This window comes from Folsomia candida, unplaced genomic scaffold (assembly GCF_002217175.1).
Source record: "Folsomia candida strain VU population unplaced genomic scaffold, ASM221717v1 Fcan01_Sc005, whole genome shotgun sequence".
Classification (NCBI taxonomy): Eukaryota; Metazoa; Arthropoda; class Collembola; order Entomobryomorpha; family Isotomidae; genus Folsomia; species Folsomia candida.
Genome location: NW_019091197.1, coordinates 6,820,773 through 6,846,192, shown reverse-complemented (window position 1 = coordinate 6,846,192; position 25,420 = coordinate 6,820,773). Strand labels below are relative to the sequence as shown.

General features: G+C 35.0%; 1 protein-coding gene across 1 annotated transcript; it reads left to right on the top strand.

Moving 5' to 3' along the window:
* The first annotated feature begins 3,076 nt into the window (after positions 1 to 3,076).
* Positions 3,077 to 4,497, top strand: LOC110850467 (octopamine receptor). The gene is made up of 2 exons (XM_022097901.1): positions 3,077 to 3,315; positions 3,888 to 4,497. The coding sequence occupies exons 1-2, from the start codon at positions 3,077 to 3,079 to the stop codon at positions 4,495 to 4,497; spliced, it is 849 nt and encodes a 282-aa protein (XP_021953593.1).
* The last annotated feature ends 20,923 nt before the right edge of the window (positions 4,498 to 25,420 follow it).

The following is a 25,420-nucleotide window of genomic DNA, read 5'->3' as shown; positions in this document are numbered from 1 at the left end:
GTGGACACCATAAGGGATGGCATACAAGGCGACTACTTTATAAATTTCGTCTCCAGAGTTACCGACAATACGATTGGATTGCTTCTTGCAAAGAGCAAGACAGAATTTTTGTAAATTAAGTATTCGGTTCACTTGTAAATATGCGGTATGTTTTTTTTGCAGTAATTTATTTAACAAATTCATGTATGCACTTCGTATCGTAATAATTATTGATTTTATCAGGATATAGTTACCTAGCAGCATTCATGACTGTTGACGTATGTATTAATATGTATGTATCATTCATAAGTATTGGTAAGCAATGAAATTTAGTATATTACATTGAACTACATACACAGGTGAGCCTGCCATGGATGGATGTAGAAGGTGTTCAATAATGAACCGAACCAACTTAGCAATGCAAACACAATATGAAAATGATCCTTTCGAGAATTAAATGATGGAGGGAATTGTGGCAAATTTTATTTGCAACTTATAAATTAAAATTATGACATATGAATAACTTTGCTTGTAACTATCGTCCGCTTATGGCGTTTCCTTGACGTATAGGTTACAGAATCTCGTTGTAAGTTAGTTGGAAGTAAGTCCATTCCTTGGAAATACATGCGTATAAGTTTTAACATGTACATCTCACGAGGGAACGTCTCGAAATGTTCGGAGCCCCCAGCATAACCACTATATACATTCGACGTAGTTTTTAATACTAGTCCGATGATGTGACAAAATTTACGTCATTAGGTAATTTGTCACCAGATGTTATAATTTTAGAATTTTAACATTTTTTCCATGAATAATTTTCAATTTCCCGATTCCAGAAGAGGGAAGCTATCTCTATAAATATTTAATATGTGGATTACATACACAGGAATTTTAATCTCTCGTTTTATCTATGTATAAAGCTTACGCTTAAGTTAATACCAACGTAGTGTAATGTAATACACATATTTATGTTGAGTGGAGTAATTTACATAGTGCAAAATATTCTATAATTTGTCCAGATTTAACTTGTCAGATTTTAAATGATTGATTTCTAACAGAAACTCACTTAACCTAAATCTCCTCCAACTTATATACTGCTGCGGTAATACATAATCAATGGAATACAACGGACAAGCAATGACCCACGACTGCTAACCGTGGCCAGAATATTTAACCGCAATGTTATTAAAAGCTACGACACAGAGACCTGGATGGAGGATACATACGTTTATATTTCCGTGTAAAACTCGTACTTGGCGCCTCGGCGTGGTGCAAAAATTCGTAAAATTTGTTATATTGTATAATTCAAAGCCTTTGAATCTAAGGGCCATACGTAACTTTTGAAACACTTATTAGATTTAAAAAAATTGTGTATGGAAATGATCACGGGTTAAAATTTTAACAAAAAATACACGGACATGTTTTGAGCTTTTTCTTAAATTGAAATTTCGCGGCTAATGCAGAAAAATCACAAAATCTTGTTTTATTTAAAAATGTTTTTACTTAGTGATTTTTAATGTAAGTTCTTAAAAATTTGTTTCTTTGGATCATTTCAATCCAAATGGTTTGAAAATTTTATGAAAACTTGGAAAAATTTGAAATTGGTCGAAAGCCATATTTTTTAAATTCGTCATGGATTTCCACAATAATTATTATTTCTAATCTATTTACTACAGTAATTTATTTGACATAATTTTTTATCATGAACACGGCTCAGGTCTGATTGAACTATTTCTTTTAAGCAAGAAAATTAACACACGGTTTCCCTTCCTCATTCGTTGTATGATTTATACCCGTTTTTTATTGTGAAACAATCTCGACTCCCATTTATCAAAAGTTGCATGTGCACCACTTAAGAATTTGAATATTTTCTAGGAAAGGAATGGATCTCGTTAAATAATATGTGGATTACGGTGGAATTTTAATCCCTCGTTTTTTGATCCATAACGACTACAGCAGGTTGTGCAAGTTAATGCGAACGTATGTAATGTACATAATAAACATAGTTATGTATGTTGACTGGATTAATTTACGTAGTACGCAATATTGTATAATCTTCATCGGATTAATGCAGTCAGACTTTACATGATGGATTTCTACTTCAAACTGGCTTAACCGAAAAAAATCTTTACCATAAATCCTGCAGCTGACAAGGAATGAGCCTGGACTGTTAGTCGTGTCCATGGTACCAATAATGTTCTTGTGGAGCTTAGTATTGCCCTAGATGAAGGATTCATATTTCTGGATCAAACTAATATTTGGCGCCATGGTGTGGCGCAACAAATTCTTTGGATTTCAAAACGCCATAACCTTAGAAATATTAATTGGATTAAAAAACTGTATGAAAATAATTACAGAGGTGAATTTACAGGAAAGCGTAAAATTTTTGGAAAAATTTGGCTGAAGGTCGAAAAATCACACAAATTTATCTAAAAATATTTTATAATTTATTCTGAATTAAGTTCTTGAAATTTTAATCTTAAGATTAAAATCAAATGATTAAAAATTTTTAATAATTTGAATCGAAATGTTTGGAAAACTTTAAATTTGAATTAATTTGAAATTGGACAAAATCTTGTTCATTTAAGGTTTTTGGCGTGTCTCTGTGGCTTTAGCCGAATACGAATGGAAACGGATCCATGCTAGCTTTTAAAAAATTGTGGATGTCCTGACCACGAGGAGCAGTTGGGAGTCATTCCTTGTTAGATGTAATAAACTAATAATTATTTGCAACTGAACTGAATGTTGTTAATCCATTATATCATATCAATGACTGATACATTCACAAATCCTACTTAACATGGAAAGCTGCTCGCATTTTTTACTATGTGTACATACATAGCTCATCCCGTCAGCTCCGAAGCAGGCAGTCTCCTTCTCTGTGTTCAATAATTATTAAGGCATGTCAATAAAAATGATATAAATTGTGAAAATTCAAGAAATAAGTAACTCATTAAATTATCGTATTTTAACTTTATAATCTTGCAAATCTTTATAAACCATCTTTTGTGTAAATATGGCAACCGCTACGTACGTGATTGGTTTAATAATCGGGATGTTCCTGGGACTAATTATAATTGGCATTATTGGCGGGAACATGTTGGTCATGTTGGCCTGGATATTTCACCCGCCCGTCCGCAAACCTCAAAACCTTTACCTGCTCTCCATGGCAGTGGCTGACTTTGCGATTGGGGTTATCCTTGCCCCCACCCTTATGCAGGAACTGAGGTCGGATGACTGGCCCTTTTCGACGGGATGGTGCCAGGCATATCTCTTCATTATTGGGACCCTCACCTCAGTCTCGTTCATCCACGTGGCGGCAATTGCTCTGGACAGGTGAGTTTTTTTAAATTATGATTGTTAATTGTAATAATTATTGAGAAGCAACAAATCTAAAAATTTAGGGAAAAAAGAAGGACATCAAGAATTGATAAATTGTAGAATTAAATTGTACAAGGGATGATTGATAAGTCGTTGGAATTGTATCTAGTGCTGAAAGTGAGTCTAGTTATAACATGGTAGGCTCGACTCGACTCACTTTCAGCACTAATGTATCATTAAGATTAAGATAGAGCTTAGAGATTTCATCTTCTAAACGTCATACATCCAGTATATCTTGTGCCAATAATCATGATAATCAGTTAGCTTATTCTTTTTGCGAAATTCGTACAACGAAAACATCACAAGTAAAAATATATTTCAACAAGATTAAGATCCGACCCAATAGTTCGGTTTTTCGTACTAATTTCTATAGACGTTTAGGAATTTAGAATTTAATACAAATTTCAAATTTAATTGTAAACAGAATGATATACAAACAAATCAAAATCCTCGAAGTATAATGGTTTAGAGGAAATTTCGCCAAAATTTTACATTATTGTTTGAATTGATTTGTTTCAAAAATCCAGGTACCACATCGTATTTGACACCACCACATACATGCAGCGCCACACGTTTTCCTACTTTTTGCAGAGGATTGCCTTCATATGGATCCTGTCCATGTGGATCGGTCTCCCTGATGTTGTCGAGATGCCAGAAACGGAGAATTTTTTAAGCTTAACGGGCCAATGCGTGACCCCATTGAAAAATGGGTACCGGATTTTTCTCGCCCTGGGAAATTATTTATTGCCGACGATCATTATTTTGAAAACATATCGGGACATTTACCAGAAACTGAAGGATGTGGACATTCAGTTCAACAGTGATAAAAAGCAGGAGGCCTCCATGATTAAGGAAAATGACGACGAGGTGATTCCTCTCAAACGACAGAGGCGGGCTCTGCACATGTTGGCAATTATAATTTTGGCGGCGTGTGTTAGTTGGCTGCCATTCACGGTCGTCTATGCCGTCCTTGGCTACACGGACTGGTCTGGGAAACTCCTCACAATGCGGACCTGCCTGGCCATTGGATTTTCAAATTCTGCCATGAATCCGGTCATTTATGCACGTTGTAATCCCGATTTTAGAACGGGTTTTAAGAAGGTTATTACTTTAGGGGGAAGGATAAGATGTCTGTAGACGTACATACACTCTTAGCAACTTGGTAATAAAAAAAAACAGCGGAGTAGATATATGTATGACTCTACCGTGACGGAATTAAAAATTTACACCATGTTGGTATAGATTTAGTAATAAAATAACACTTTTTGGTGCTAATTTTGACACTAATTTGTGTTAATTTTTTTACCGTATAGTATTGTTTTAATACCAAAACATTACTATCGCGGTAGAGTCATATATGCACTCCGCGCAGTAATGATTCATTAAAATTTTGTTTAGAGTGTAGAAGTTATTGGTTAGGTTATTTCAATTATTTATAAATAAGAAGCCGAATATTTGTATCTATGTAAAACTCCATTGTATGAAATTTGTGTACATATGCACTTATGTATGTGGGAATTCTCTCTAGTTCATGCTGGAACAGCGGAAGTGGAAGAATGGATTCTTAAATAACAGAAAAAAATATTCACAACTTACCATTTAAAACTGGAAAATCCCTTCACCTGCACTACCGACAATGTAGTAAATGTATCCTCCCGCATGAAAATGTTTCGGCGAAAATGGGCTGAATTTTATGCACAAAATTTCTGGCATATGTATGCATGATTTATCGAATTTGGGAAGGATTCTACAAATTACGTGTGTGTTTTATGCACAAAAGTAGTGCATTAACTTTCATTCAGTATGTTGTGCATAATTGTACATATTTCTGCACAACTGCAGAACCAGTTTAGGCACAAAATTCAAATTTATACCAGGCCATTTTCATGCGGACTTGCACAGTATCGATCACCTATCATAGTACTTATCACAGTAAAAATCACGTGCAGACCGCATTTCTGCATAATGTTCTTGCAATTTATTAAGGAATTCCATTTTCAATAAATGAAGACCCATAATAAAACATAATTGATTTTAGTAAAATTGAAATTGGTTCCAACAGGCTTAAATAATGTGACAGTTCATGAAGGATGTTGGAAAGGGTTCATGGTTCCCATAGCTTTTTCCCGATTGAATTTTTTGGGTAGGATTCCCTTCTTTAAAAAGGGCGCTTTTCCCTCCATCTTGTCACATTTAGGGGGATTAATTAATATTGCATTCAAATAAAAAATTATGGTGCAAAAATACTTCGCTGCGGGGTTTCGAACCCACGCCCTTCAGATTAGTGAGGAAACAGAAAATCCGTCCCGCCACGGGGGCACAAGCTCAAAGGAATGCTGATATTCTTTTACTCTATGGTGGTAAAACTCAGTAATTTAAACCTGATTAAATTTTTCTCACGCCCCCTTCCACACCCTCTGGGGGCGTGGTTTCAAAATTCTAATAATGCTGTGGATATCCACTCATACAGCGGAGAAAATTGATATATCACATGATATTGTTTTCGCTAAAATCGACAATTTCCTTGGAGCCACACCCATTGGGGGGTGTGGTTTCAAAACTTTAATGAATCTGTCGGAATCCCCTTGCCGAGATGAGAAAAATGATATCTCACATGACATGATTCGGTTAAGGTCAAAAATTCGCCGAGGGCCACACCCACTGAGGGTGTGACATGCGACCATTTGAAAATTTCATGTAGTACCCAGGGTGTCGAGGCAGTTTTTCGACATACAGTTCGATGTTTAGTTATTAATTATATTTTACAATTTCTTTGACCTTGTGACCTTAATTTCGAGGGGGTGTGGTCGCATAAAAAATCTGGAAATATATATTTCCCGCATTGACCTAAGGTTTCCAAAACAGTCACGACTTCGGTCAGTAATTTGAAAAGTAATCGGAATTTCAATTGTCAATGTTGTTAAGCACAAGATCGGCGATTAAGCCTCTCAGCAAGAAATGTCTTTAATTTTGATTCCTCTATCAGAGTGTGTGGTTTTTACACCCAAAATACGCTCCTGCCACCACAGTTTGCTGAGAAAGTCCAATGAGTGAGTATACTAAAAGCATACTTGAGTAAAAGTAATTCAACTTGAATTTGATTTTTTTTAAATTTTATGACTAAAAGTGGGTGTGGTTGGAATAAAGCTTGATGGTCGCAGATGGTCGCAGCGGGGTATACCCAGCACACCATGGGCTGTTTAATGGCATTCGTTTTGAGTCCGCTATGCACGAAGTTTTAGGAAGTTTTTAGAAAGTGTATTCGCCCTATCTTCATAATGTATTATGAAAAGTTTACCCAACTGGTACGCCTGAGTGGGTGTAACATTTGGTTTTATATTTTGCATGGAGGACAGGTTGGTTCCGTACTACACGTTGAAGTATGTAAATAGCCAATTCAAGATACCGCCTTAATGGCCACATTTTTAGGCTCCTGGCCCATTGTGCAGTAGCCGAAGAAAGACTGAAACTAACAAAGCATGGTAAACGCAATTGAGCCTCCAAAAATATTCCGGGCGGGGCTATATGAGATCAGTGGTGAGTCGTTGCAAATGGAATATTTATTTTCGGTCATTCACGTTTGGTTAATTCGAACTTTTAAGTATTTTTATAGTTCAGTTACCAAATTAGCCGTAACTTTTTAAAATCAACTTAGCCGCCAACAATGTCCAGTAACCAGCGCAAGCATTCCATGTCATACAAGTCACGCTACAATTTGATGCAAAAGGTAAAAATCCTAAAATATCTGGGTATTCTAAAATTTGTATATCGAAATGATGTAAAAACATATTACATTGATGTTGTGAATTTTTTCGAAACAGATTAAATACTTGTTTAATAAGATAATTTGTCGCTTTTTATTTCTTGCAACTACAAATGTGCAATTCACTTTAGCAAAATTCATAGTAAAACTTCATATAGTTTCAAGTTGGATTAAACTTTCATATACGCCTTTTCGTTGTTAACCTCAAGTTTTTCCAAAATGAATAATTCAGATATGATATTATGTTTTATAATGTATGTTCCAATACGATCCCGTAAATGGTAACAATTCCATTGGGGACCCATCAATCATTTTCCAATATAAAAAATTCCAATTGGATTTTTTACATTGTTTGCATATATGCATCGCATCCTGTAGGAAATAAACTTTAATCATAAGGGATCCTGCAGGATCCCTCTACTATTCAGATTTCCCAATGGATCCCAAGTCTCAGAAATGCACGGGATAACCAGAGTCCGGAAATGTATGTATTTTCAACTTTTCAATAACAACCCGATTGAGTTGAAACTTTGGGATCTTGCTAATGATCATGCATAGGGCACAGGGTCAAAAAAATATTTTTACATATTTTATATATTTCGTGGTTTTGGTACATATAAATATGTTGTTACATATTTCGACGATTTTGCCTAAAATGTGCATTTTTTAATGCACATAAATATGTTTGTACATATTTTGGAAATTTGGTCAAAAATGTATATTTTTTTGAGGCACATAAATATGTTTTTACATATTTCAGCAATTTTGCCAAAAATAAATGCATGGCGTTTATTTTAATTTATTCGATGAAGAGCAATTATGGCCAAAAAGTGACAAATTTTATTTACTCAAACTAAATTATGTAGTGCACAATCCGGTACTCCAAGTTTTTAAATCGGCCGATATCCTCCCCATTAAAGAAGGAACCGTGCAAAATGTATATCATCGCAATTGAGCTATAATTTCATGAGTGATGCGTACATTTATGTGCATGTACATGTCTAACGTCAAAATTACTACATGCTGCCTTATGCAAGGAATGGATTAATGACTTATTTTTATTAAACTTCTAATAATTCAAGTACATTTGCATACTTTCATATCCTTCGTATTTAAATGAACTCACCGAGGAGGGTACCCGTTCAGTTAAAACTTGCATTACCAGAATTTTACGGTGTCATAACAACCTTTTACTCTATCCAACCGAGTATATTTTTAGAACGTAATATATTGATTACCATTTCTGAAAGCTTTCTAGTTCACGTTAACTTGTTCGCGGTGTGCAAATATACAGGGTGTAGCAAATTCGGAAGCATCATACTCGTTTGCGATTTTTGTTCGATTTTTCTCGCATATATCGCTTCTAAGTTTGGCAATTAGTATTTTTTCGCCATTTATATTTTTTAGCCACTACACTCTTAAAAAAATCATTACCAAGCTTGTTGTTTCTGGTGACGTTACCTGACGTATTGACTAGATACTAACATAGGTCGGAGTACTCCGGGCTTGGAGTACGTACTCCGGCCTCCGGTGGCCGGAGTTGTCGTCTTTTTTTGGAGGCCGGAGTACTCGGAGGCCGGAGTACACGAGATTTGCCGGAGGCCGGAGTACTCGGAGGCCGGAGTACACGAGATTTGCCGGAGGCCGGAGTACGCAAAATATCCGATCTATGGATACTAATGGGTAATAAATCATACCAATGCCGTATTAATACTATCAAATGAAGTATTGGATTAATACGATGCAGTAATATCAGGCCAGAAAAAATTTTAATACCGGAGTACTGGTATTGAAACTTTTAAAAATCAATACCCAGTTTCTTAGACTGTACCCAAACAATCCACTCGTAAATTATTCGCACACAACACCATAGGTTGTGGGGAGAATATTTAAAATAATAATAATGCGCATATTTTTTGCATGTGCTCTTTCCAAGATGTGGTAAAAAAAATGAGGACAAAATCTGCTGATTCGACTTGAAATAACTGAAAATTCCAACCATAAAAATTGCAACTTTGAGTATTTAATCCTCTTATTGTAAATTAAATTCTGATATTCATCTGTGTAAGTGTAAAAATTTATTGTTATAAATTATAAATTCTCAACCTATTCTACTTTATGGTACGCAAAACATTGACTGCAAATAATTTACAGTGCAAGCTGAAGTTAAACTGATCGTTGTTAATAATTAATTTAGTTAATATAGACCTATACCAATGAATTTTATCCACCCAACGACAGACAGGAGATAGGTCAAAATTTTCGTAATTTTTAATAGACTAAGAATCTGCAAACATATTAGGTCGTACCATATGTAGTTTTCCCGATAAAGTTCAATATGCAAAGTAAAAAAAATTAACTCATTACCAAAACTCGTGAAATATCGTTCAAACTCGGTTCTAAAATTATTTTTGACCTAGGTTTGGATTAGATTTGATGGCCAGATTTGCAATTTGCCAATTTTTAGGTTTCCCTTTCTCTAAGGTTTACAAGCAAACTTGTAACACCACTTGCAACCAAAACAAAAAATTCTAGCATACTATTATACGTAAAAGCTCTAGTTGGTCCACAGCTCACCCCAAAAGGGCGAAGGGACTTAACCACCTTTCTTGTAAATTTTTCTACAATTTGCGATCTAACAATTCCAAATTCTGTTCCCATACGCAAGACTTTCTCCGTCTGTAATACGCTCGCAAGTTTACAGCTATTTTTATAAACCCCTCCGGACACATTAAGAAACAAAATTCCACAAAGAAACATTGCGAATCCAAACTGGAACACGAGTCCAAGCTCGGCAAATGTAATTTTCTCCCTGAATCGTACCAAAACTACGGCCGCTTCCAATCCAAACATTCCAAAAAGTGCAAGTCTTAAAGGAATTAGTGTTGGAAGGTAGCAAATGTTATGAAATGTATTCAATAAGTTAATACAGCGAAAGTAGATGACTCGTTTTCCAAGTGGATCTCTGCATTTCCTGTTAAAAATTAGAGATTATAATAAACAATGTTCAAAATACTGAACTGATTTGAATCTTACCTTATTAAAGTTATCGATGTAGTCTTCATTGCAACGGCAATGATAATCCAACAATGGATAAGAATCCCCCATGGCATTACGACACATTTTATGTATACTTCCAGCATAGCAAAGATAATGTAGGCCGGAATGCTGTCAGGATTCGGCCATGCAGGGTACTGTGGGGCTCTTGGATTGTACAAGTAAACTATGGTAGCAAATGTACAGAATGATATTGCGGTTAGCACATTACCCTTGCAAATATAGTAGGCCAGTTTTTCTCCATTTTTTCGTCTCCGTTGAAGATCAGAGATTTGCAATTCTGAAAATATTCAAAATTTTGTTTAGAGTTTTGTAATCAGTTTACTAAAATTAGTTCAATCAAAATAATCCAAAGTCATATATAGTCACCGGCCTGGTAATAGGCAAACTTATTATCAGATGATAACAAAAACATTACAGAGCGGTAAAAAAAACTGCCATCACGTCTCATCTTTTTGTTACCACTCGGAAATAGTTTTGTTACCATTAGGTAATACGTTTGCCTATTACCAGGCCGGTGACTATATATGACTGAATTTATTACCGGATTATTTTGAGTATTGTTGTTTATACTTAAATATTTACATACCGTTTAACTTGTCATCGAAAATGACCACCTGTTTGTAGAAAACTGCCCAATCATCTTTTTTGAGAATAGGATTTAACAGCCCTTCAGAACTGATAAAATGTCCATAAAGCATCGTAGTTATCCAATAGATATCCATAATCTTGGGCTGTGGTTGTTTCACCGTGAGGATAAGTTGCATTACGAGATATAGAACATAGGTGACTTTGAGGCAAAAAAATAGTTGTGAGGAAAGGAAGGTTAACCCATTATTTTTTGTCCCAATAGTGTTCAATCTATTGTCCCAGCGGAATGGGAGGACTTGAGTGTAATCCATGTATGTGAAAGATTTTGCGATAATGTTTATAACTCTAGGAGAAAACATGTTGGAGACTGCTCTTTTGTATGAAATTGGAACAAATGATTAGAAAATTTGAACTATTTTCTAAAGCTAGATATAAAGTTTCGATTTAGTTATTAGAGTTAATTTACTATTAAATATTTCATGGGTTAACTATTATGTTCCTAGTTAATTGAGAACTGTCACCAATAATTTGTTGAGAAAAAGAGTCATGCTAATATGCGTATAAACTTAGAAAATTACACTTAATTGCATTTGTGTTATTTATTAGTAATAACTAGTTAATTGAAGTATTGGAGAAATTATGCTACAAATTGTGCAAGTTGTGCAATTATTGCGAATTAACTGGATTTGAATGAGATTATTATTTCGCGATTGCAACATCAGCGACGACTATTTATCAAAATAGTGTCAATCAAAGACACCAAACAAGGAATTAAGTTATATACACGTGGCAGATTCTTGGTAAATATTGGTGATGATAAATACTCTCACTGTTCGATAAATATGAAGACTGAAATTCGCGATGATTTATTCAATATATTTGTGAGCGATGATTTATTCAAAACCCAAAGTCAAGTCAGGTAATTGGATTGGGAAAATAAATAGTAGTAAGAATTGAAGATTTGCATATTAATTCAATGTGTTCCATCGGAATCAAACATGCAATGGGGGAAGAATCCATTGATTAGTTTTTGGATATATTTATTGTCACAGGTTAGAATCATTAAATTGAGAATCACGATTCATATTTATGTCCATATATTACTCTATTATGGCACCACATCGTCAGGAAATTGTCTACCAAATTTAGAACTTCTTGCATCTGATTTTATCTTTTCCCTGTAGAAATAATTGTTTCACGAACTGGGTGACTATAAAATCAACGGTTGACAAATGATAATGCGCGTTATATTTGTAAAATATTTAATTGAAAATAAATCAAACACATTCGTATGAAAGCACAGTTTTCAGAGTCCGGGGGAAGTCCACTGCATACTCCTTTTTAGTTTGTGTAACAATTCTTGGAGTAAAAAATTTATGTAAACCTGGAATAAGAATATGTAGTCCTCAATAAAAATAACTGTACATAAAATGTTGGACAAAGGTATCCAACATATTCTGTCCATTAAATGACATTTAGTAAATGTCCATCTATTCTTACAAAGTTTGAAAAAACTACGCCATGGTGCGATATGTATAACTTTTGGGGACGTCGTTCATATTAAAATTTTATAATGTAAGTATAAAGAAATTCAGCCTCTATTATATACGTATGTGGTTTCAAAAAAATCGAATATTCGGATTTCGACTGAATTTTCACTTAAAGTCCTTACAAAAGAAAGCAATGTACTGTAGAAATCATTGTACTGTAGAAATTTGAAGAAAAAATCTGATACAGGAATTGAATAAATTTTGTTATTCTTCCTTTTAAATTAGTTGTATCAGTTGATTTTAATCGTTCATGGTCTCATTTTACAAAAATCATAAATTTTACACATTTTGTCATCAGAAAATCATCAATAAAATAACCCCATTGAAAGCTATGGATAAAACACAGCGCTGGCTGCGCGATTGGTACGCACCCTCGTCATATATTCCACTCGTCGTTCGTCTCGCAAAGTGGTCCTTGCTATTAAATCAGTTCCCTTTCACAATACATGGTAAAAATTTCGTAATCGTAACCTCAAGAAAATTTCAACGTGTATCTGCAATTTTGGTTCTTCTCCTTCATTTATTCGTAAGTCTTACCTGGGTTATAGACCAGTCGCGGTATCCGTCAAATCCACCAGCGCCAACTTGGAAGTTTGTCCTGATGTATTATTGCATTACGGTTTATGCTTCTCTCGTGATTTTCATAATCACCTGCTCAGTACGGAAGGAAGAAACGGTATTGCTACTAAATTCCGCGGTTCAGGTTGAACAAAATTTTATTTCAAAAGGTGAGTACAGTTTGACGCAGGAATAAAATGGTTTTACAACTCCATGAATTTTTTTGGAGCATTTTAATTCCCTCCAAGTTCAAATTATACAAATGTCTGTTACATACATTTTAAATAAAACTGCAAAAGCCTTTTCATCGTACGCATAACTACTTGCGGGGCATACGGTTTTCCCCTAACATTCAAATTTTACCTTTCGCTCACCATAATTTATCAGCTAATCGGATGAGTAAACAGCCATCGCGTATCCTTATCCAATTCTTCTGAAACATGAATGATGCACTGTTTAAATTTCCAAATTTAATATACAGACATCATCCAGATGATTTACGTCCTAATTATCGCCATATCCATGATGTCCCTCTTTCTGATGCCGATAGCCTGCTTTGCCATCGCATTAATTCGACCCTGCATGCCGCTCGGGTTGTCGAGCGTTGTTCACCTCGAATGCAAATCGTGGGATAATGATGCCGATATTGGGATAATTCTACGAACCGTGTCAGCTATTTTGTTCTACTACTTGGCATGTTCTGCCGTATACTCGGGTGTTTTTGCGCTAATTGTCGCCCTTACATATCCCACTATTGTCAAGCTAATTCTTCTCGAGTCCATGAAAAGGTATACCGTATGCACGAATTATTAATTAATATTTGTATATTTGGTTAAATTTTACTCCTAATTTTACAGGGATTTGATCACAGGAAGTCAATCCAACTTTAAAACGTGCTTGAAAAAGTATCGGACCCTGCAGTTGTTATCGGACATGCATAATTCCGTTTTTAGAAACCCAGCAATGGCGGCAACCGTGGGATGCGTAACGATTGGCGAAAGTTTTGCATTGTACCCTTTAATAGCATCCGCATCTGTGGTTCCCCTCCCACTTCTCGTTCTGTTCGCGAATGTATCGCTTGATTTCTTCATTGCAATCGTGGGATTATTTAAAATCATGTCGTTCCCGTTCACAAAGTCGGTCGACCTATTGAATTCTCTGCAAAGAATTAATATCAAACCAGCAAATTGGGTAAATCGATATCTTCGGTCGTGCTCACCTTCAAAACTGACGTTGGGCGATGGTAGATTTTTTGATAGATCGACATCTCTTTTAATTTGGGCACAATGCGTCGACCTTCTTATTACTTTTCTTCTAATGTAGTTGTCTCAGAATTATGTGGGGATTGGATCCGATAACCTTAAAGTTTTGAACATTACGAGGGACTATCTAATAGTTACATGTATGCATTGACATCTAATTTTGGAGCATGCTTTTAAACAATAAATATTTTTAATTGGCTTCTATCTCTACATACAAATTTATTTATCTGGCAACACCTTTAATATTAATACTTTAATTTCGTAAAACTCGGGAATATGTTTGAAAGTTTTTGCTGACCAAAATTATGTTGTTGTGTGCATGGTGGGCTTTGATTTCCCTTCAAATTAAGGCACACTTTCTCACATATCTTCTTTTACCGTATATACATACATGCATATTTCCCACTTTCATACATCTATATTATTCAATAAATCATCTTAAACTTTCAGCTGTACATTGTTCTCACATTGTTGTGCTGATTTTTATAAAATTTGGATAAAAGCAATGACCGACACAATTTATTTACTAAGGAGGGCATTACGCCACTGTGATAATGATGAATGGCCTTAAAACCTAAATATTATTGTTGTTTGGCGTTTGTCAAATGTTTATGTGAAATATTTAAATGCCATGGCCAGAAACAATAGAATAAAAACAATTAAAATTTGGGCCTAGGTTTTCATGGCGGAGGAAAATAGTGCAGTGCGTACCGTGGTCCTCCACTCTACGAAATAAAGTTAAGTTAAATACCTACTCCAACACGCAAGTCATGGTAGCGCAGTGAGGAAACGCGTTTTTATTTTTGTTCACATAGTAAAACGGCGTGGGTTCGATCCCTGGCCGACACATCCATTAAATCGAGTTTTTGCATAGTTTAAATGACTTTTAGTTGACTTTATAGGATCATTTTTTTCTATACAAGTCAAAAACTATTTATTTCCGCAAGATTTTCATTATAAATAATTTAGTGTTCAAAATAGTCGATGTTTTTGTAGTATGAAAAAATTAAGTAATGAAGTAAATCAATTTTTTGTATCAATTTATCATCAGTTTTAATATGTTAGTATTCTCATATCGTTGCACAATTTCAAATATAACTTACAGTATAGACCTTATTGAATTGGTTGTCCATGTATTATGCAAACAAAAGGATGGGTCATTTTCATTCTCCTATCTTACCCATGTTAAATTTAACATGGTAGGATAGGATGACGAGGGTGGGTGGGTAGTTTTTGGCAATGATTTATATTTACATAATATGTATATGGACATTCCCTGAATCTGGTGAGACAAATTTAAAATTAATTCTACACTAAACTGTCTCGCTATAACTTTTATAAAACTTATCAAACATATATGTCAAGATTTTTTTGGGAGAAATTTCATTACACGGAAAATAAAAATGCAAAAGATTATCTGGTGGGCATGCTATGTACATATACATTACATACTTCCCAAAACAAATTTTTGAAGTGTACACAATAATTTATGTCATTACTCTGCTGAAATTTGCAGAAACAACGTTCATAATTAAATAATTACAGCAGAGTATTTCATAAGTAATCCTTATAATATCTCGTTATGTATGTATGCCTTTTAATTCTTCACTATTAAAATATATATGTAAGCTATTTTTTATTAATCATTTCAAATTTTGTTTTTTCCTCTGAAGCTTCTCTGTAGTGAATAAGTGGAGTAACACTAAACAAAGGATAATGATACTATTTTACAAAAACAGAAATATATACATACCTACATATTATAATACTATAACTATTACAACGAAACTATGCTCAAATTTACATAATGCGTTCTCTAATGTTCTATGTGAGACATGTTCCTAAAACTTAACTTCTTTAGTCTATCAACAAAAAGATTAATTAATATGATTTTATGAACATAATTACAAATTATTATTTGAATGGAGAACTCTCACATAATTCATAATGATTTGAAACCCAGAGGTCATGTATACAAATGATTTTTCGACAACGGGCACATTTAATGAATCTGGGATTTTCACAATCCGGCATCTGGCATGTTCCAGCTTCTTCGTCATCAAATGTAAAGCACACCTGCTTAACATTAAGGAATTCGGGCTTTTCTGTTGACAAGCCACTAGAAAACCAGGCGTACTTTATCATCGGTTCGAATATTGGAGCGGACATCATTAAATGCAGGATTGACTGCAATTTTAAGACCCCTTTCCTAGTGTTCCAGTTATCCTCTTGGTTTATTCCGTTTATATTAATGAAAACTTCCAATCCAGCTAAAATTTCACGAGCCAAATACTTCAATTGGCGATGAAACGTAGTGTCAAGTGGTTGCGCAATTGGTGTACATTTCATAGTCGATTTGTCATAGTCGATGGTCGATGATCGATGGTCGCGAAAAATTGGTCATGGTCGATGGTCGATGGTCGCAAGAAATTTGTCTTGGTTGATGGTCGATGGTCGATGGTCGCGTGAAAATGGTCGATGGTCGATGGTCGCGTGAAAATGGTCGATGGTCGATCGTCGATCGTCGATAATATGCCGATCTATGGTTACAAGCACAAGCGAGAAACTCGATCACAAATTAGTGAAAAGGGGTGTGACCACAAAAATTAAGACCTATACAAAAAAGTACAAGGAATCCGAAAATGATAATTTCAAAAACATGTGAATAATAATTATCAACTTTGACCTTCGTATGTTATGTAAGTCGATTGAAATATATTTTATAAACATCTATAAGCAATTATTCCTGTTATGGCAGCGAAGTTAAATATATCCGAGCATTAAAGTTAATGGTGAAAGCAAAATGTTAGAAGCTTTGTAACAAAACTAGTAATTTAGGAATACTTCGTACGTCCTACAAAACGTGATGGATATTCTAGAAGTGAAAAATATCTCTTTCAATATCCCTTATAAAGTAAAGACCGAGGATAAAATTTTGTTGTTTCCGAAAGTATGTATTGTAAAAATTCCATGATTGGTAGGTGTAGATTAACATGGCGTAATATACAGCAATACATGTAAGAACCTTGTATCGGGTATCTCTTGTTATCCACATCGATGGGGTATCTGCATCTCAAAGCAAAATTAACATATATATTTGTAAGCTGTATATTTCCAAGCTACATAAAGCAGGTGATACCATACATGTAAAACTATATTGGACCTGGTGGAAGAATAATGCAAGTGAAGCCCGTAGGTTTTCCAAAAAAGCCCCCATGGGGGAGGTGAAAAAAAATCTAAATACGAAATTGATAATGGAGTAAAGTCTAATTTGGTTGCGGTTTGCTACCGGTTGATATATGGTGAAAATAATCCCAAAAAATCCTTAAGATCATATTGTAGACGATCTGCTCCAGTTTCGCAGAAGTGTAAAATTTTAGGATTCCATGACATGATGACCCATCCATGATGACCCCCGATAATATGACCCGGCCATGATGACCCCGCGTCATGATGACCTTAACCCATCGTGACGCAGCGCCATGATGACCCCTATCCATTATGACCTTACGCTATGATGACCCATACACATGCATACATGTTCACTCTCACTCATAATTGTGCATATGAGAGGGAATGATAATAAGTGAAAATGAGTTTGGGTTAAAGTGAATGAGAATGAATGAAATAACATTCAGTCACTCTCACATGAATGAAAATGAGTGAAACGTCACATGACATACGTGAGAAAGTTTGAGTGAATGAAAATCTCATTTCACCTCACTTCTCATTCTCACTCAATTCACTCGCACAACGAGACACTATATGCTGCCCTTGCAGTACTGCGCTTAAATCATATGTATCTATGTATGCATACCGAACTAAATTAAAGCGAATGACTATTTATGGGTGTGAATGAAAATGAGTGAATCTGAATGAAAATGAGTGACTGAGGAACGTGAATGAGAGTGAATGAGAGTGGAAAAATGAGATTGAAAATGAATGAAAATGAATGACAGTTGGCTATTATCAATGTAAATGGGTGAAATTTGAATGAAAAATTACATTGAACATGCACGGTGCATATTCAATGTATTCTGTTGCATATTCAAGAAGTTCTACAATTTGGTTTGGCGTCTAGATGCCCCCGTCATGATGACCCCCGATAATATGACCCGGCCATGATGACTCCGAGTCATGATGACCTTAACCTATCCTGACTCAGCGCCATGATGACCCCCGATAATATGACCCGGCCATGATGACTCCGAGTCATGATGACCTTAACCTATCCTGACTCAGCGCCATGATGACCCCTACCCATCATGACCCCACGCTATGATGACCCATACACATGATGACCCCCTATTATGATGACCCCAACCAAAATATAAGCATCATATTAAATTCCATGAATCAAACAAATATTTAATTCATCTAGTATTGCAATTTAAAATTACTTAACCTGTGAAAATTATATTTTCTACAATATTGTTATCCTATTTTAAAAATAATTTTAAACTTAGTCATAACAAACACTTATAAACAAGCTTGATGATATTTATATTCCAATTAAAATTTGCCATGTTCCAAGTTAAATTATTATTATATTAGCAAAATCAGTCGTAATGAGGGAAATTCTTTCTAATCCTTAAAATAAATGTCATTTCTATTTTGTCATTATTGATATCAGTATAGCATTTATAAGCAAAAGGTTGGTCCCTTTTTTGAAAGGGTATATATGGTTACTTCCCCAGCTCACACATCCCTCCATCCCTCCTACACACTCTTTAAATGCACGCATATGTATGTATGTAAAGCATACAAGGCGAACATCCATGGCATTTTGATATTCAAATATTTATTTGATTCGTGGAATTTATTTTTTGGTTGGGGTCATCATAGTAGGGGGTCATCATGTGTACATACATGTTCAACTTTCATTCATTTTCATTCATTTTCAATGTCATTTATCCACTCTCATTCACTCTCATTCACGTTCCTCAGTCACTCATTTTCATTCAGATTCACTCATTTTCATTCACACCCATAAATAGTCATTCGCTTTAATTTAGTTCGGTATGCATACATAGATACATATGATTTAAGCGCAGTACTGCAAGGGCAGCATATAGTGTCTCGTTGTGCGAGTGAATTGAGTGAGAATGAGAAGTGAGGTGAAATGAGATTTTCATTCACTCAAACTTTCTCACGTATGTCATGTGACGTTTCACTCATTTTCATTCATGTGAGAGTGACTGAATGTTATTTCATTCATTCTCATTCACTTTAACCCAAACTCATTTTCACTTATTATCATTCCCTCTCATATGCACAATTATGAGTGAGAGTGAACATGTATGCATGTGTATGGGTCATCATAGCGTAAGGTCATAATGGATAGGGGTCATCATGGCGCTGCGTCACGATGGGTTAAGGTCATCATGACGCGGGGTCATCATGGCCGGGTCATATTATCGGGGGTCATCATGGATGGGTCATCATGGCCGGGTCATATTATCGGGGGTCATCATGGATGGGTCATCATGTCATGGAATCCTAAAATTTTACACTTCTGCGAAACTGGAGCAGATCGTCTACAATATGATCTTAAGGATTTTTTGGGATTATTTTCACCATATATCAACCGGTAGCAAACCGCAACCAAATTAGACTTTACTCCATTATCAATTTCGTATTTAGATTTTTTTTCACCTCCCCCATGGGGGCTTTTTTGGAAAACCTACGGGCTTCACTTGCATTATTCTTCCACCAGGTCCAATATAGTTTTACATGTATGGTATCACCTGCTTTATGTAGCTTGGAAATATACAGCTTACAAATATATATGTTAATTTTGCTTTGAGATGCAGATACCCCATCGATGTGGATAACAAGAGATACCCGATACAAGGTTCTTACATGTATTGCTGTATATTACGCCATGTTAATCTACACCTACCAATCATGGAATTTTTACAATACATACTTTCGGAAACAACAAAATTTTATCCTCGGTCTTTACTTTATAAGGGATATTGAAAGAGATATTTTTCACTTCTAGAATATCCATCACGTTTTGTAGGACGTACGAAGTATTCCTAAATTACTAGTTTTGTTACAAAGCTTCTAACATTTTGCTTTCACCATTAACTTTAATGCTCGGATATATTTAACTTCGCTGCCATAACAGGAATAATTGCTTATAGATGTTTATAAAATATATTTCAATCGACTTACATAACATACGAAGGTCAAAGTTGATAATTATTATTCACATGTTTTTGAAATTATCATTTTCGGATTCCTTGTACTTTTTTGTATAGGTCTTAATTTTTGTGGTCACACCCCTTTTCACTAATTTGTGATCGAGTTTCTCGCTTGTGCTTGTAACCATAGATCGGCATATTATCGACGATCGACGATCGACCATCGACCATTTTCACGCGACCATCGACCATCGACCATTTTCACGCGACCATCGACCATCGACCATCAACCAAGACAAATTTCTTGCGACCATCGACCATCGACCATGACCAATTTTTCGCGACCATCGATCATCGACCATCGACTATGACAAATCGACTATGAAATGTACACCAATTGCGCAACCACTTGACACTACGTTTCATCGCTAATTGAAGTATTTGGCTCGTGAAATTTTAGCTGGATTGGAAGTTTTCATTAATATAAACGGAATAAACCAAGAGGATAACTGGAACACTAGGAAAGGGGTCTTAAAATTGCAGTCAATCCTGCATTTAATGATGTCCGCTCCAATATTCGAACCGATGATAAAGTACGCCTGGTTTTCTAGTGGCTTGTCAACAGAAAAGCCCGAATTCCTTAATGTTAAGCAGGTGTGCTTTACATTTGATGACGAAGAAGCTGGAACATGCCAGATGCCGGATTGTGAAAATCCCAGATTCATTAAATGTGCCCGTTGTCGAAAAATCATTTGTATACATGACCTCTGGGTTTCAAATCATTATGAATTATGTGAGAGTTCTCCATTCAAATAATAATTTGTAATTATGTTCATAAAATCATATTAATTAATCTTTTTGTTGATAGACTAAAGAAGTTAAGTTTTAGGAACATGTCTCACATAGAACATTAGAGAACGCATTATGTAAATTTGAGCATAGTTTCGTTGTAATAGTTATAGTATTATAATATGTAGGTATGTATATATTTCTGTTTTTGTAAAATAGTATCATTATCCTTTGTTTAGTGTTACTCCACTTATTCACTACAGAGAAGCTTCAGAGGAAAAAACAAAATTTGAAATGATTAATAAAAAATAGCTTACATATATATTTTAATAGTGAAGAATTAAAAGGCATACATACATAACGAGATATTATAAGGATTACTTATGAAATACTCTGCTGTAATTATTTAATTATGAACGTTGTTTCTGCAAATTTCAGCAGAGTAATGACATAAATTATTGTGTACACTTCAAAAATTTGTTTTGGGAAGTATGTAATGTATATGTACATAGCATGCCCACCAGATAATCTTTTGCATTTTTATTTTCCGTGTAATGAAATTTCTCCCAAAAAAATCTTGACATATATGTTTGATAAGTTTTATAAAAGTTATAGCGAGACAGTTTAGTGTAGAATTAATTTTAAATTTGTCTCACCAGATTCAGGGAATGTCCATATACATATTATGTAAATATAAATCATTGCCAAAAACCACCCACCCACCCTCGTCATCCTATCCTACCATGTTAAATTTAACATGGGTAAGATAGGAGAATGAAAATGACCCACCCTTTTGTTTGCATAATACATGGACAACCAATTCAATAAGGTCTATACTGTAAGTTATATTTGAAATTGTGCAACGATATGAGAATACTAACATATTAAAACTGATGATAAATTGATACAAAAAATTGATTTACTTCATTACTTAATTTTTTCATACTACAAAAACATCGACTATTTTGAACACTAAATTATTTATAATGAAAATCTTGCGGAAATAAATAGTTTTTGACTTGTATAGAAAAAAATGATCCTATAAAGTCAACTAAAAGTCATTTAAACTATGCAAAAACTCGATTTAATGGATGTGTCGGCCAGGGATCGAACCCACGCCGTTTTACTATGTGAACAAAAATAAAAACGCGTTTCCTCACTGCGCTACCATGACTTGCGTGTTGGAGTAGGTATTTAACTTAACTTTATTTCGTAGAGTGGAGGACCACGGTACGCACTGCACTATTTTCCTCCGCCATGAAAACCTAGGCCCAATTCAATCTTTCAATTCAATCTTTATTCAAGTGACTTCAGCATATAATATGTTTACATATTGATCTCAATACCAGGTCACATACGCGTAAATAAATTAAAATCATCAATATAATAAAAATTGCAATAAATCTATAACACACATTTAAGTTAAAATAAAATAAATCCAGTAGCACAAGCAATCATAATAATAGACACAAATCAACATCCTTACTAAGTTACATCAACAATGAGCTGAAGATAATTAAATAAGGATGAATTCAAAAATTCATTCCGAGTTGCAATTGGCCATTAGTACTGAAGAGTAATCTGAATTTATCCTGGGTCATTCAATTCAAAAGTGGCTATTTTACAAAGAAGATGTCTTATATTACATAAAAACGTGAATCTAACCTCCACTGATTCAAAATTTTTAATTAGCAGGGGGTTGAGTAATTTGGCTAGTTTGTTCATAAGCTTGTCGACATTGATTGCTTTTTTAAGGTTAAACAGTACATTTACATTAGATATCTTAAATTCGGGTACACAGGTTGGACAAGCCCATTGCCTGTTCTTGACTATATGAAGATAAGAGTTTGTTGACATTTCAACATTACATCTGACTTTATGGTAAAAATTTAGACAGTACACGCATTGCAAAATATTTACTCTTTTTTTTGTATCTACGTCCCACTCATCTGAAGTGACTTCGTCTTCCCAGATGACAGTATACATGCTCCCATTGTATGTTAATTTTTCCTGGGTGGCGATAATTTCTTCATCACACAAGTGACAGGTCGGTCCAAACGCTTCCGAATCATCCCAATATTCAGAATCAAGATTCCGGAATATGAGCAGGTAACGGTCTTCGGTCACGTTCCCTTCCAGTATTATTACATTTGTGATGGGGTCAGCGAGTTTGATAATGTCCTGTAGAGTTAATCTGGGAGGGAGGTCCAAAGAAGTCATCTTCAATTCTTTGCTCCTCCTTTGGATTCGTGTCGATATATGTCGCCAAGTAGGGAAAGTAAAGCGTGAATGGTCCTTGGGGAGAGCTGAGGATAGCAAGTCCTGAACTTGGAAGAGTCAAATCTTAATTAGGCACTAAAAGTGCAAGAGAGTCGCCGGCCCCGCAGATACCGGTCATTCACACTCCGCGCCGGTGCCTGAGGGCGTAGAGACGACCCCCCTACACCAACAGAGTGGTGGGTATCCTTTGTGTCGTGGATAATCCTCAAATTATGGCAGATATGTATTAGGAGAGAACGGGCATTCAGATGATATCACAAAGAATATGTCAAAGTCAATTTAGGCCTGTCATGTTTGAAAATCCAAGGTAGTGATTGAGACATCTGAATATAAACAGTAGTAAGGCTGTATTTATAGTAAATTAATATCCAATAGCAAAAATAGGTTGGAATTTTCTCGCCTTGAATAGGCACTTCAAGTGCAAGAGAGCCGCCAGCCCCGCAGCAACCGGTCACTCATACTCCGTGCCGGAGTCTGAGGGCGTTGAGACGACCCCCCTTCACCAGCAGAGTGGTGGGAATCCTTTGTATAATGAATGACCCTCAGAATTTTGGCAGAACTGTAAAGTTGGTATATGCAGCCAGGAGCGACTTATTTTGGGGTAGAGTGTAGTTTTTATATTGAACAGAGTACAGTAATGTTACTTATTTTGGGTAAAAAATAATTCGCAATTTAGAACACTTTGGGGAAAAATTTATCAATCAAATTTATGATAAAAACGATCAGGAGAGAACGGGCTTTCAGATGATATCACAAAGAAAGCTGTGCGATAACTTTGTAATTAATTATCGTAGAAAACAATTTAATAATATGGGAGAGGCAGTTTAGTTGCTGCCTCTCTCTCTGCTATCAGCTTAAATTCACTCGTATGTTATTAGATTGATGGCCCAAATTTTAATTGTTTTTATTCTATTGTTTCTGGCCATGGCATTTAAATATTTCACATAAACATTTGACAAACGCCAAACAACAATAATATTTAGGTTTTAAGGCCATTCATCATTATCACAGTGGCGTAATGCCCTCCTGAGTAGTTTGTATGTCAAAATCAGGATGCCTTAATCGTTCATGAATCGACTGAAATAGTGACTTATTTTCATTTAATTCCTGATTTTATGTGTGTATCAGTACAAGTACATACACACAGCGATAATGAAGAATCACCCAGCATTAAAAACCACGAGAAATCCAGTAATAAATCAATAAAATTTCAACACCACCACAGAATACATACCAATCCATACAATTGAAGTTCGATAAACGCACGTGACTTTTAAGTTTGTTAAGTTTGTTTCACTCTAATAATCAAAGGGTTGCATTAAAACCGCTGTTAATTGGCTTAAATATGTGCTTCTTTATGAATGCCAGTATGCACAATGTTGCTTTAATGTTTGTAGTTTAAAATTATGCAAAAAATCCTGTTAAATGGTAGCACTTTCAGGTACATCCTTCTCATCATGTAGTGCAGATTTTTATCTCTGGACGAGACAAACAACAGCCAAGATGTGCAACAAAGTATCTAATCAACTTCTTTCAATCGTGCAATAACATGGATCTGAATGTACACAACCTGCAAACTGGTCATGAACATGCTTACGTTGTATGTTTTCATCATCAAAACTAACATAACACGATTAATCACCAAATCCGCTTTAAATTAATCCTCTTCTTCATTCACGTTGCCCAACAGCATTAAGCACACATTCATATATAGATATTCAAATTAATGCGACGAGACATTTCAAATCGGTGTTGATAATAAAAAAACTTGCACTTCCACAGTTTGGTAGTGTCGCAAGTGCCTTAACTAATCACGTACATCGTCACCCAGGTTGGCAAAATTCACCCAGACCTCTCCAAACTCTAACCGAGTTGAGTTCATTTATTTTTAAGAATCGAATTTTACAGAAATTTCCCTTAAATTTCTAAATATATCCCGCATACATCTAAAAATTATATCAAATGTCGATTAAACGAGATAGTCGCATTATTATGGTACATACCTTTTACCTGATTGATTATTCATTTTTGTATCAATAAAATAGTAACTTGTTTAACGAC